The 14,062-nt window shown below is 37.9% G+C and overlaps 1 protein-coding gene across 4 annotated transcripts in view; it reads left to right on the forward strand.

Moving 5' to 3' along the window:
• Positions 1–13,155, forward strand: part of Cnot4 (CCR4-NOT transcription complex subunit 4) — a 109,172-nt gene extending 96,017 nt beyond the window's left edge. For 2 of the 4 annotated variants that reach the window (XM_010616188.2, XM_010616190.2), the window contains exons 12-13: positions 10,943–11,155; positions 11,838–13,155. In XM_010616188.2, coding sequence (XP_010614490.1) covers positions 10,943–11,155; positions 11,838–12,139 — 515 coding nt within the window. In that variant the 3' untranslated portion in view covers positions 12,140–13,155. The remainder of the gene's footprint in view (positions 1–10,942; positions 11,156–11,837) is intronic. The other 2 variants (XM_010616191.2, XM_010616192.2) reach the window with 1 other exon arrangement.
• Positions 13,156–14,062: the final 907 nt, after the last annotated feature.

A 14,062-nucleotide genomic window follows, 5' to 3' on the forward strand; every position in this document is an offset into this window, starting at 1 on the left:
GTTATATAATCAGAATACAGTAAAAAAAAAAAAAAGGGGGGGGTTGATGTTTTAAATAACTTCCAGATAGTTTTGAAATCTTTTAATTGGAATAGTTGAATATCCATCTAAGGAATTTCAGGAGACACATAACCATCAAGGAATTGCTGTAAAAACAGCAAAACACTTTGTTCTGAAAGCAAGATTTAAGAGAAACATCTGCCTCAGTAAAAAATACTTTATTGACACTAATATGTCAAAAGCTATCTTGACTTTTTTTTGGAATGGCCAACCTCTAGTGACCCAGTAAAGAAATAAAAAGCCAAGCAGAACAAGGTGGCTGCTGTCCCTAGGCTTCTGGAGCTCCATAGAAAATGGTGGAGAGTAGATATTCAATGAATGTTCATTGAATAAAAAATGATGATCAAGAGGGTGATGCTGTTTCTGGAGGATTACAAAGAATGTTTTGTGTTAACAGACTTCTGAAAAGTATCTGAGGCTCATTTGCACTATGAGTTAAAACTTAGCTTTTAGTTCTGTTGTGTTCAGTGTTAAGGTTTTTCTCACAGAATCCCTAGCTACTTGATTATTCCTTCTCTCCTTTTTTTTTTTTAACCTCTGAAGCATCAGCTCTTGGATTTTTGTTACCTTTCCAATACCCAACTTCTTTAAAATTTTACCTAATATTTTTCTTGCTGTCCTATTTTTGTGATATTTGCAAATATATATATATATATTTTAGTAAATCTCTTCTGAAACATACAATTCAGAAAGCCTCTGTAAAATACCTGCTTTTCCAGAACTCTGTATACTGCTGAGCTGACTTAGGAGCTTGATGTTTGGGTAGGTGGGAAGTTCTTAAGCACAACTTCTGATTGTTAAAATTTAAACCAAAATCGTCTAATTGCTTCCCATTTGTGCCTCTTGTGTGTAGTTTGTCAAATACATGAAAGCAGTTACTGCTTGTCTAGTACTAGTAAATTCTGCATATACCTCAAACATCTTCAGTTATTTTAGCCATTCCTTGTATAGTATGATTTGCAGTCATCACTGTAGTCTAGTTCTCATTTATACGTGTGTTTTGATTTGACAGTACCTTTCTTACAATGTGAAGCTCACACTTAAATATAGTCACATATCAGATAATCTACTTTTTAACAAAAATCATTCTTCATATTAATACTTATTTTGTTTATAGTCCTTTTATAATAGCATCTTGTAAAATGAGTATTAATCTAATAAATGAAACAGGCTCAAAATAGTTGTTTGTGATTTGCATAAAGTCATACCATTGCTAATTTGTATGCTGCATATCTGTGTACATATTTTTAGGATCACCTTTTTACAAATTCTTTTACCATATCAGATATATCCCATTAAATAAAACCACTAGACCTTTCTCCACATATATTACTGGTTAGTCAGAGCTCTTCCATCCTGTAATTTCTTAATGCACTTTTAAAAATCTGAGTTTATGCCTATTTTATGTGATTTAATTTTATGTGGTAGGTAAATGTTATTAATGATAATATGAATAACGTTTGTATGAACAGTGTAAGAATTTTAGTTTAAAAATAGATGTAAGCTGGGTGTGGTGGTACACACCTGTAATCCCAGCACTGGGAGGCTGAGGCAGGAGGATTGCTGTGAGTTCGAGACCAGCCTGGGCTACACAGTGAGTTCCAGGTCAGTCTCTACTACATAGTGAGACCCTGTCTCAAAAACAAACAAACAAAAAAAAAACCAAACAAACAAAAAAACAAACTAAAAGTAGATGTAGTTTCCATTATTGATTCTGTCATCTATAGAATTGGCTTTTTCTTCGAATATTTAAATGAATTTTGTGGATTTTGTTAAATTTAGTAAAAAATACATGGAGTCCAGCATAAATGAAGCAGCATCACATAGACTTTAAAGGCTGGATCAGTGTCCTTAGTTTTGTGTAAATTTACCTGAACACTGTTGTCCATGTGATACTTAGCCATCTTATAGCAAAGGGGAATCATCAGAGAACTTAGCAAAAACTGCTCAGTTCTTCTCACATCCAAAGAATACTACTTTCATATCCTTGGATCCTTATGGGAATTCGTTTTTGCCCTCATTGATCACTCTATTCCATTCTTTCTTCTGATTGATGTGTCAGTGAGATGGGAGAAGAGCCAGCTTTGAAGTCTGTGGCTTGGGCAGACAATGAGAGGAATCCCAGGTTTTAGGAGGAGGATATTTTAACCGACAACAATTGTCAGTAGAAACTGCCTGTGGCTACCTGTTCAATTTCAATTAAAGATTAGGGGTTGTTTTGTTTTGTTTGTATATCTCAGTTGGAAAGGAGCTGAAGACCTAGCCAAAATACCAAATATTTTTCTCAGAGAAATGCCCCCAAACAAAAGTGGGTAGAACAGTGGTTGCTAGGCTAAGCACAGGGCATATACCTGCAATCCTAGTTACTCTGGGGGCTGAGGCAGGAGGATTTCAAGTTTGAGGCCAGGCTGAGCAATTTAGCAAGACCTTGTCTCAAAATGTTTATAGAAAGGGCTGTGAGTGTGTAGCCCAGTAGTATGGAGCTTGCTTATTGGAAACAAGGCCTGCATTTAATTGCCTGTTCCACAAACAAAACAAAAATAAAATAAATAAACCTATCATACTTATTTCTAGTATATGTGCTGCCAAAGAGAGCACAATCAAACTCATTTCTAAAGAAATCATTAAGCCTCTAATCTGTTTCAGAGTCTTCACAAGAACAAATTCTGAGCGTGTAGCTTCTAAAGTTTGCCACTTCCTGTGCTTCTGACACTTCTCAACAGTAGTGTTGTGATCTCATCTGTGAGGGTTACTACCCTGGGATACAATACCGATGCTCTGTAATGGCCTTTGCATCTCTCCCCATTCTTCACTTTTTGTTTCACCCTACTCTTTGTTAAGAAGATAGTGATTTTTTAAATATAAAAATGGAAGTAAAAGGAATATGGAACTACATTGCCTTTTATTAAGGCTTATAGCATCAAGCCAAGCAGTGGCTTTTAAAAATTTTCTCCCTGTTCTACAAATAGCTTTTTTCTTGCCTTCACTGTTTTTTGTGTGACTTGGATTATTATATATTTTGATTTTAATCTAAGAATTATGATACTCTCATATACAGTTAGGTGTGTGCCTATATCTATCTTTTTTTCTAAGCTTTCTTTCAGATATACTACCATCACATTTTTCTGTAGAACTGCCTTCTTTCCATTTCTTCTCGTTTTCTTTTTCTGATTAGTAGTATCATTGCATAGTAAAAATAAAACATTTTAGCATCTTCTGTGGCCCGTGAATCACAGCTCTGTATAGCTATGGGCAACCACCCCATCCTTTCTCTGACTGTTTTTGAAAAGTACATTCTTTTGTACCTCGAAAACCTAGAAGCAAATGTTCGCTGTTCATTTTGGAAACATTAAGCACTTAGTGATGTTCATGTTCTGGTACTATTTACCAAATCAAAGCTGAACTCTGAGTTTAATAGGAAAGAAGAACACATAAACAAATAATTACAATACACTGTGGCAAATGAAAAAATAGCCAGGATGCCTGCCGTCTAAAAAGTCAAGTCTAGTTATTCTTTGCTCCTGCTAGTCCTAAAATTATGTGGCATTCTCCTTGCATTTGTATTTTGACAACAGCCAACCAACTCTTTGTTGGCCCGAAGACAGATGGTTGGTAAGGGATTTTATCGGGTTTATGTTATAGCAGATTTAGACCTTAGAGGTGTTAGTGTTATTGATGCCCTCCATGTCTGCTGTTGTATGTTCTGTGAGTGTTCTGGTGACCCATACATCCCTCCTTGATTCAAGGCTCCTAGGACCATCCTTGGATCTCCCCACAAGGAGGTGCTCATAGCTAGGGCTCAGTTTTGTGCTCACCTCTTGTGCTTTCCTCAGCAGCTCATTTCAGGCTTTACAGCTCTCTCAAATGTGTGTGTGTGTGTGTGTGTGTGTGTGTGTGTGTGTGTGCTGCCTTCATTTTGCTCCGTTGTTACATTTTCTGGTACAGGTTCCCTGTGATCTTATCTGTTTGGGTTTGGGATGCTTATAAGTATATATCATTTTGTTAAATTTTAAGTTTACTTTTTTCTCATTTTATATCTAGCTTTATACATAGATATCTTTCAGGCATATTTTTTCCTGTTTTTCCCCTTAAATTCTGCTTCCATAAATTCTTCATAAAGCAGTCATCTAGACATCTTCCTGTTATCACATGATGTGATTCTCCTGAAAAACAGACTGGTAGATTCTTGTAGGAACTTTTTAGCACACACAAGCAAAAGCACATTATGCAAATACATCTGCTTGTATTTTGAAATGTGCCTACTTCTTTTGATGATTGCTGTTGGTACTACCCTCTTTTTCGTGGAATGCCCTTTCCCCCCTTCTTTCTCAGCGTTTCTTCCTCTGATGTGTCCCTGGTCACTGGTGAGCCTCCATGCAGAATGTCAGAATGAACAATCTCCTCCCTTATGCTCAGAGGACTTCGTTCATTCTAGCTTAACATTTACTGGCACACATTGTAGTTACTTTAGTGCATCTGCTCTGCCCTCCTGCGAGCAGTGAGTCCTGCCAGGACAACTACTGGTTTGTAGTGTACTTTGCAAAAATCAGTGCTTTGGAGTTAGACTGGTTTTGAGTACTGACCTTGACACTTTTAAACTCTGTAACCTAGGAGAGATATTTTAAACTACCAGAGCCTAGCCTCCTTAGCTGCCTCATTTGTGAAATGAAGCTGCTACTTAACTTACTAGATTGGTAGTACTAAAATCAAGTGCATATAAAGTGTTGAGTGAATGAATAGTGTTTAGAGTAGGAAAAGGGTTAACTATATAGTATAGACCTCGGCTACTATCTTGTACACATAGTATTTAAATGTGCTTTTTAAAAAACATTCCATATTTAAATATTGATGCACTGGATTTTTAAAAAATATATTCGCTTGTATTCTGCTATGTGAAACGCTATTAAAAACATCATCTTAGCATCTTATTTCCCTCAGTTTACAGGCAGAGAAACTTTCTGGACCTCAAAACTTCTTCCTCATTTCAGGGTTTACATCATTTAAAAGAGAGCCATTTGTTCATAGCTTTATAAACAGGCTTTCTTGGGGAAAAGCACTGTCCAGAATTTATAAAGTCAGACCTTCAAGTCTCCAGCTATATCATAAAGAACATAGAATTTCTAAGACACTGAGCTATAGCCAAATAAATGTTGTTTGAGCCATAAGCACTATCATCTAGATGATCTGGGTAAAAGAAAAAAGACAGACTTTTGGAAAATTGAGAAAAATTTAATTGAAGAGACCAGGAAAGCTTTTTAGTTAAGGAGAATGACAGGAAATAGAGCCCAGAAAGCACAAATCATATTTAGCTGATCCAGATTTTTCTATTTATGTCATTTCTACTTCCTTCTAGTGTGAATAAATTTTGACTGTTTTTTTTCTATTACTTTGTTAAAGTTCTTCAATTCTGCTCAGAATTCATTTGAATTCTTACATTTTTTTCACTTATTCTAAATTTTATTTTCGGATCTATGGACCTCTCAAAATGTTTGAGCAAATCTATCTGCTCTGAGGTACTGGTAGGACTTGCTTTATAATAAACATCATCCTAGAAATTCTAGTGTAAATTCTATCATTTACACTAGAGTAACAATAAAATTCAGAGTAACATTTTCTTGTAAACTGGTTTTGTGAATGTCTGTCTGAAAGAATTCATTCACAGTCATTTTTCCTGCGCACTGTAGTTAATAAAATTGGAATGATTTTTGTGGCTGTTCTAAAGTATAGCAGACACAGACTTTCTTTGAAGTTCTAATATGACAGATTGGTCTGCTCTTTCAAGGTTAGAGTAGCATAATTCATATTGGAGTCACTCAGAGATTGGCTGTTGAAATTTGAGGGAGTTTAGGCCTTCTCGAAATGAATATTGATGGAGGTGGGCTCCAACTCTGAAGTGGTGAGAATAATAGACAACAGGGTGGGGTAGCTGGGGAGGCCTGAAGTACTGAAGCTAGGACAGCCCGATCCCTGCTAAAAAGGTGAGAAGTAGTAGTCTTTGGTCTTAAACTACGAGGGGGGCAAAAGTGAGGACAGGAAGAAAGAAGCTTTGGGGAAAAACAAGGTCATTTTATAGATTCAGGCTTTCTGGAGTAGCCATTGGCTGTGGTGTAACAACTGCAGCCCAGCATGGCCTTTTAGGAATATTTTGTAATTGAGTTTTGACTCGCAGCCAAGGAGCAATGTAACTCAAAATATGAGGTCTTTGGCCCCAGGTGGTGCAGTCTGCAGTGGAAACCTACAGATAAGGGCCCACTGTGTGAGCCTGCTGCCTTTACTCAAAAGTAAAAACTATAAACTGGATTTGTGAATTTAGATGCATTAAGCTAGATTAGTTAATAAGGCTCATGTATTTAATGTGTAATGAAGAAGAGACCTTGAGGAGGCTACTGAAAAGAAAACAGGTGAGAATCCATGAAGGCATAGTATCCTGATCTGGTGGTCCCAATGTGTTTGTGGAAACAAACACATGGAATAGTGTTTTGTTTCAGGACTTGTCTGAAGCGTGTTTTATCTCACCACGTTGTTGTTAAATAGATATCTGCATCTTCACCCTTTTAGAAGCAGATCTCATTTTTCAAATGAAATCTTACGTGTTACCCTAATACTTAAAATAGGATAGGAGGGGTATGTTGTCCTGCTGCCCTGCCTTCTCAACTTCCTCCATTCTTTCCTGTGAAGATTTTGTCCAAACAGGAAAAACTCATTGGCTGGTGACCAGGGACAGTTTATTTTAACAAGCAGGTTTGACTACATTTTGTTGTCTATAGTTACTCATTTCGTAATAATGAACATATTGCAGTCAATCTGAGGGTCAGAAAGAAACAGTCTGGTCACTATCTTGTGTGCACTTGCCTAAGCCACTGCCATTTCCGGTTTTATGATGTTTTCTGCAAGGTCTGATGTCAATTTTAACTTGACATTACAATTTTAATTTGTAATATTTTAACTTGCTTATACTGTCATTCTCTCTACTTTCTGGTAGTAGTTGGACTAGTATGGTGTTATGTAGAAATACCAAAGATAGTCTCAGCCTATTGCAAGATTTTCAGATTCACAAGGGCATAAGTAGTAACTAAAACATGGACTCCATGAATGTCACTGTTATCCATCCACCTGCATGGTTACTGCACATGTGCCCAAAGGGCATCTCTTCACTGAACATAAGTGATAGTTTAGGTGGCTTTCTGCTCCTTGCATTCTTGTGGCAAGTAAGGACTTGCTTCACCTTTTAGCTAGGTAACTGTAACACATACATTTTATATTGACTTTGTGTTATTGCTAAAAACTAGAGTTTACAAGCTTGCCTAGTATGTGATAATCTACTTACTACCAGTTGAGTGTTAGGTGACCAGCAAGCTGGCACAGTTTAACTATAATGAGCTCTTTAATGAAAAGACTTCCTAAGCCAGTTAACTAGATGCTTACTAATACTTTTTATGCAAGAGAATATGAGAGTATGGAATATAGCATCTTGTTGTTGTTGTTGTTGTTTTGTTCTGGGGATCAAACTCGGAATTTTGCGCTTGCCAGGCAGGCAGCAGAACCACTGAGCTAAATCCCTGGCCCCTGGAATATGGTATCTTGAACATACTTTACATGATATGTCTTTGAGTTCTACACCAAAAATAAAACTACTGCAAACAACTTGACCCTCTCTCACTCTCAAAATGTTTTTTTGAACATACTTATATAAGGTTAAATAGGCTCTGGTAATATCATAAAACATTTAAACATAAAATCAATAAACAGTCCTTCCCCAACATATTATACTGATTATATACTTTAAAAATAAACAATATAAAATGTGTTCAGTAGCTTGGTTTTTCATTATTTCCCTCCCACCCCACGCCCTAGTACCGGGGATGGAACTCAGAACCTTGCACTTGCGAGGCAGGCACAGTGCCACTGAGATAAATCCCCAGCCCTTTGCATTGTACTTTGTTTGGTTTTAACAAGTCTTTGTGGAAGTTTACTTTTCCATATTTTGTCTTTCCAGTGTTTTGGTGATGAGAACGCATTAGACTGACCACACAGTACCTCTGATAAAATGGTAGATGTTAGCCCTAACTTTCTGTGAAGATTGTTTTCTTCAGGGGCGGATCCTGGCAAGTCAGAAATCACCCCTCTTGGTTTATGAGAAAGTTTACCAATAAGTTTGTTGTTCAGCATTAAACCCATCTGCAGGTTTCTACCCAACGCTTTCTCTGTTGAACTTAGTAACTTGCACATATTGAATTGCTAGTGTGAAGTCTTATATACATAAAGAGAAGCAGTTACATCAGTTTTGAGTCATTGGTTAGAACCCTAGAAATAAAAGAATCAACTTTCTTGTATCAATGTTTCTCAGTGGGGATCAGCCTCCCTCACCCATTGTCTAAACCCAGTTTTGGTTGTCATAGTTGGGGGCTTAGTATTCCTGGTATATAGTGGGTGGAGGCCAACAATGCCGCCAGCCATCCCACAGTGTATAAGATAGCTCCCTAAAGAGTGAAGCATTGCAGTGTGTCAGTAGTGATGGACATAGCCAGACTGCTACAGGGCTAGGAGAGTAGCTTAGTCATAGAGCACTAACCTGTGCAAAGCCTTGGGTTCCATTTCCAGCACTGCAAAAAATAAATAAAGTAAAATAAAATAAACACTGCTGCATATACTTCAAGGAAGAGATTATTAGAAGCCCACAGCCAAAAGGAATTTGGGTCAGAGGCAGTAGGGGTGGGCAGGTAGAGGAAGTGGTTTCAGGTGCAGCTGAAATCTGTTTTGATGAGGATTTAGCTGATTTCCTTTTTTTTTTTTAACCCTTTCTTTAAAAAAATTTTTTTATTACTACATATTCGTAGTACATAATGATTACATTCTTGATGAGGAGTTAGTGTGTATATTCTTGATAAGCCTTTTTTTCCCTGCAAAGTGCAGTCCTTTTTAGGCATAGTATGTCGCTATTCTGCAGTCATAGTGATGGTCATATCTGTAAAGCTTCTTGTTTCTTGTCTATTTTTATTTGTGAGTCTCAGAGGCCCATGGGTTTTCCCTAAGTTTTTGTTTTGTTTCAGTTTTTGGTTTTTTTGGTTTTTGTTTTTTTTTTTTTGTACTGGGATCAAACTTGGGTCCTTGTGCTTACGAGGCAGGCGGCAGAACCACTGAGCTAAATCCCCGGCGCTTCCCTAAGTATTTGATCCATTTAAAAAATCAAGTAGTTTAAGAGAGAGTTCTTTGTATTATTTTTAAAAAATACAACTCTCATTGTCTGGGTTCAAATTCTCAATGATGAATTCTGTGAACTAGGGCAGATTATTTTTTAATCTATTCCCCCCACTTTTTGGAGACAGTGTCTCCCTCTGTTAATTCAGGCTGGCGTTTAACTCACTGTGTAGCCCAGGCTGGCCTCAAACTCATGACAATCCTCCTACCTCAGTCTCCCAGATTCTAGGAATATAGGTATGTGCCACCACACCCAGCTCCTTTATCTATTAAACATAGATGTTTACTCCTCTTCTGCTTAACTCACAGGGTTGTTGTGAGGGTCAACTGAAATAATTAACCATAAGAGTGCCTTATAAATTATAATACACAGTACAAATGTAAAATAATCTGCAGATATAAGGAAGATAAGATTTTTAGTAAATAGCATCAATTATGAGAAGAAAGTGGATTTGAGGGATTTATTTTCCCTTCTGTTTTCTTGTTTATATGGCATACTTTTCTTCATCAGAGGTGACAGTCATTTAATTGTATTTTTTTTGTCTTTTTATAAATAAGATGCATAGAATTAAATCTTTCACTTGATGGAATCTGATATTATCTGGTAAAGATCAGTAAACAGTACAAAGCAAAATTACAAAAAGAAAATTTGAATTCCCAAATGGCGTAGACTACGCCTGATAGAACATCATCCTCACCATCATTACCATAATTATCTTCAGTGTTAATCAGTCTCTAGAACCAGAAATATTTTTCTGTGCTTTTTTCCCCTAAAAAACTCTAGTTGGTAATTTGATTCATGATCCTATTTGCAATAAAACAATTACTCTTAATAGCTGTTAGACTTTACCCAGCCTCCAAGCTAGCTAGCTAGGTATACCGTGTGAATTCTGAATAGTAGTGAATCAAGTTAGCTGAGTCACAACTTATAAAAAGACTTTTTGCTTTGATAGTGTCTTATATTTGATGCTATTCATAAATAGACCATGAACACTGTAGGACTCCAGGGCTTAGATTTTGAATAGTTGGTAGGACTGTTAGAGTAGGCTGCTGGAAATTATTCCATCCAAAAGGTGTCCTAGCTCCTCCTTCCTTGGTCCTTATGACTAATGGGAAAATACTCTTCAAATTCAAAGGCTACTTCATTACTGCCTTTCTCTTCTGAAAAGCATTACCAATTTTATAATCAGGAGACTTACTTTCCCTTCTTCTATTTTATGTTTATTTTTCATGAAGTAACTTTCCTTCCTTATATTTGGCTCAGAAATAAGTTCCTATGTTAAACTTCACAGACTTGTATTTTTATAATGTACATCAGCTTTGCTGGCTAAATGCCTCACTAACTCAAACTTCTTAATGTAACTAGAACTAGATGCTGCTCTGGAACTTTGAGTCTCATAAACTGGATTATTGATTTGTGCACACATAGTGGTGAAGGGGCTAGAGAGACAGGTTCTCTCTCCTGATCCTGAAGCAAGTTTCCCCTTTCTTTCTCCAAGGGCTTTGAGCTCTCAAGCAAAAATTCTACCCCAGTGTATCTCACTAGGACAACCTATTTTAAGTGCTCAATAAAGAAAGAGTAATTCTTCTCCCACGTAACCACTAAAGAACAACATATGTTTCTAACGTCAGCTTTTTATTTTTTTTTTTTTATCTTTCATTTTTTTGTTGGTAAATCTCCCAGACAACAGCAGTTCTGTAGAGAGTTTAAATATGAAGGAATGGCAGGACGGGCTAAGGGCACTTCTACCCAACATTAACATCAACTTTGGTGGACTGCCCAATTCTTCCTCCCCCTCCAACGCCAACCACAGTGCACCAACGTCCAACACTGCCACCACCGACAGCATGAGTTGGGACAGCCCTGGCAGCTGGACAGACCCAGCCATCATCACAGGTAACTTTCTCACTGCCTTCAGCTCCAATCATGGTCATCAGTTTGGTTTTTTAGCACAGAATCAATCAAAACAGAGATCTCTTCAACATCAGTTCCTTTGCACCAAGCCACAAGTTAGGGCTGACCAGCTTCCTTCTCCTTTGGTTCTCGGTTAATCTGTCAGCCTCTTTGTGTACTGAGGCATCTGGTACCTTGCTTGCTTCTTTTGGTCTACGTAGGTGCTGATGTCTGGCAGCATGCTTGTATTTTTTAGGCCTCAAAGTATAAAAGCATCTGACTGAGCCATCTTAGGAACATACTCCACTTTTTTTTTATAAAGCTCTCTATTATAAGGCTGTCTGGTTAGGTGTCCCTGTTAGTCAGAGGCGAGCACAGTGGGAAGATGCCGTCTCAGTTCTGGGGAGTTACCTTCTTGCCTTCTGCCTCTCTGACAGTGGGAATTGGTCTCAGTTAGTGAAGAGGAGGCGTGGGCTTGTGTGACAGTAGATCTTAGTCCTTGCTGGGGTGGGGGTAGATAAAAGGAACATAAGGTTTAAGAGGTATTTAGAGGAAATTTAAAATTATAATGTCTGTGTTTCTTAGATAAATTAGTCATTTCTGTCTTTTAAATTTGTTTGACAAATGTCTCATTCTTTCTATAAAGACTCACCATTTTCCCTCTCGTTCTCTGTTCTCCATGCAGGTATTCCAGCCTCTTCAGGAAACAGTTTAGACTCTCTCCAAGATGACAATCCTCCGCACTGGCTAAAGTCCCTCCAGGCCCTCACAGAGATGGATGGCCCCAGCGCTGCCCCGTCACAGCCCCACCACAGCGCCCCCTTCAGCACACAGATCCCTCTGCACAGAGCCAGCTGGAATCCCTACCCTCCTCCTTCAAATCCTTCCAGTTTCCACTCCCCACCCCCAGGCTTCCAGACAGCCTTCAGACCCCCCAGCAAAACTCCCACAGATCTTCTACAGAGCTCCACACTGGACCGCCACTAGGCAAGAGGAGAAACCATTAGAAAATGCAGGATTTGTCCCACCCTGTTTTCTCCCTCTCGGCCCACCCACAGCTCCCTTCTCATCTCTTACGTTCTGAAGAATCCAGTTCCTGATCAATTTTTTTTTTCTCCCTGCCCCCAGATGCAATGTGATCACAGGGTCATTACCATCTTTTTTTTAAATTGTAAAAGTTTATTTTGATCCAGCATTTGAGTGACCATGTTGAATGTTTCTTAAAAATGCCTTTTTAAAAAAGGAGAGGGAAAAAAGAAATCAAAGGGCAGTCTCGATACTTAGAAAATTACTGTTTGTCTGTTGCGCATAATAATGACATAATCTGCTTAGCAGAAAATGACGATTAATCTAGGAAAGGTCAAGTAAATGCATTCTCAGCTGCAGAAGTTTGAAAACCAGGTTAATTTAAATGAGATTGTTAAATGCGTGGGGGAAGGCAGTGGTCCTGGCATTCATCTTGTATTCAGCTTATTATTGCAGGAAAGATGCTTTTAATTTAATTTTTAAAATTCTTTTGTCAAGTTGATGGGAAGGACTAGAGTGTGTCAGCACAAGAATTGATTGGAAGTTGATGAAAAGATAAATTGACAAGTAGTAACTGGCCTATGCTGAAGAGTTTATAAGGAGGAGAGAAGTGATTTTTTTTTTTAAAGGAGAAAATTTTTGGCTTTAAATTTAAAGTAAATTCAAATTTTTTAAAGAAAAAAGTACTCACAGATTTAATACTTATACGTAATGTAAGAGCTGAAATATAAGTGATTTCTTCAGTCTTTCTCCTCTGTCAGAATCTTTTTTCTTTGACCTTAAACCCACCTGATGAGGGCTCTCTGAGATAGCACTGCTCTGGGGCCGTCTGATCATCAATAGAGCAAATTTCTGACCTCCTTGCCTGCAGCTTTTACTTAACCCTGTAGTTTCTGGACATTTGTGCAGTATTGAAGACAGGAGAAAAGAAAACAGAAACCTGGTATAACCTGATGCTAAAACTAAAAACAAGGAAATGTACCTCTTCAGAATTAAAACTAAAATCTTAAATAAAACAGAAAACTTGATGATGACCCTCTGGGTTTTTCTTGCTTTTATTTTTCCATTCTGTTGAGTGCCAATTTGAAACATTTTGTGACAAGTACATCTCATTTTTCCATTTGGCTTCACATCTTCAGCCACAGGGAAGATGGTTTAGAAGATGAAATTAGGAAAACAAAACAGGATCCTTTATTGTCAGACACTGCCATCCTGTCCACACTCAAGTACCTCTCCCGTGGCTCTCAGTAGATAAGCCCTCTTTATCTGCTGTTGTCAATGAGGGCCGAGCCTTCCTGCTGAGAGATGGCAGGGGCAGAGCTGGATGGGCTATTTACATGCTAAGATGCTAGTTCTGCTCGGGAGACCTGGCAGGAGGAGCAGCCAGGGTGCAACACCGGTCACACTACTTTGTGAGTGCCAGGATAGGGCAGATGAGGAGACACAGAGGAAGACAATCCTGTCTTTTTTCATTGAGTTTATTGGTGCTTTTTAGGTATACAGTGCAGTTACATACGTTCCTTGAGATCTTGTACCTTTGTGACAGATCTTGGTTCTTGTTTTCTTCCCATCCCCTCCACCATCCCCTATTTACAAAGACTTTGTTTCCACTTTTTCCTTTTCTCATATTTTTTCTTTTCCCTTATTTCCTTTCTCCTACCTGTCCCACTTTCCCTACACCTTTAGCCCTTTTCCTATTTCACATTGTCAGATATACAATTTGAATCTTATTTCACACGAGAGAAACTATTCGGTATTTACACATGTGTCCTATTTATTTCACTTAAGAGTATGGCCTCAATATGTATCCATTTTCCTATAAATGACTCTAGTTTCTCATTCTTTATGATTGTGTCTTTAATGATGACCCCATTTCAGAGATAG

This window comes from Fukomys damarensis, unplaced genomic scaffold, assembly GCF_012274545.1.
Source record: "Fukomys damarensis isolate Sample0158 unplaced genomic scaffold, DMR_v1.0_HiC HiC_scaffold_16, whole genome shotgun sequence".
Lineage (NCBI taxonomy): Eukaryota > Metazoa > Chordata > Mammalia > Rodentia > Bathyergidae > Fukomys > Fukomys damarensis.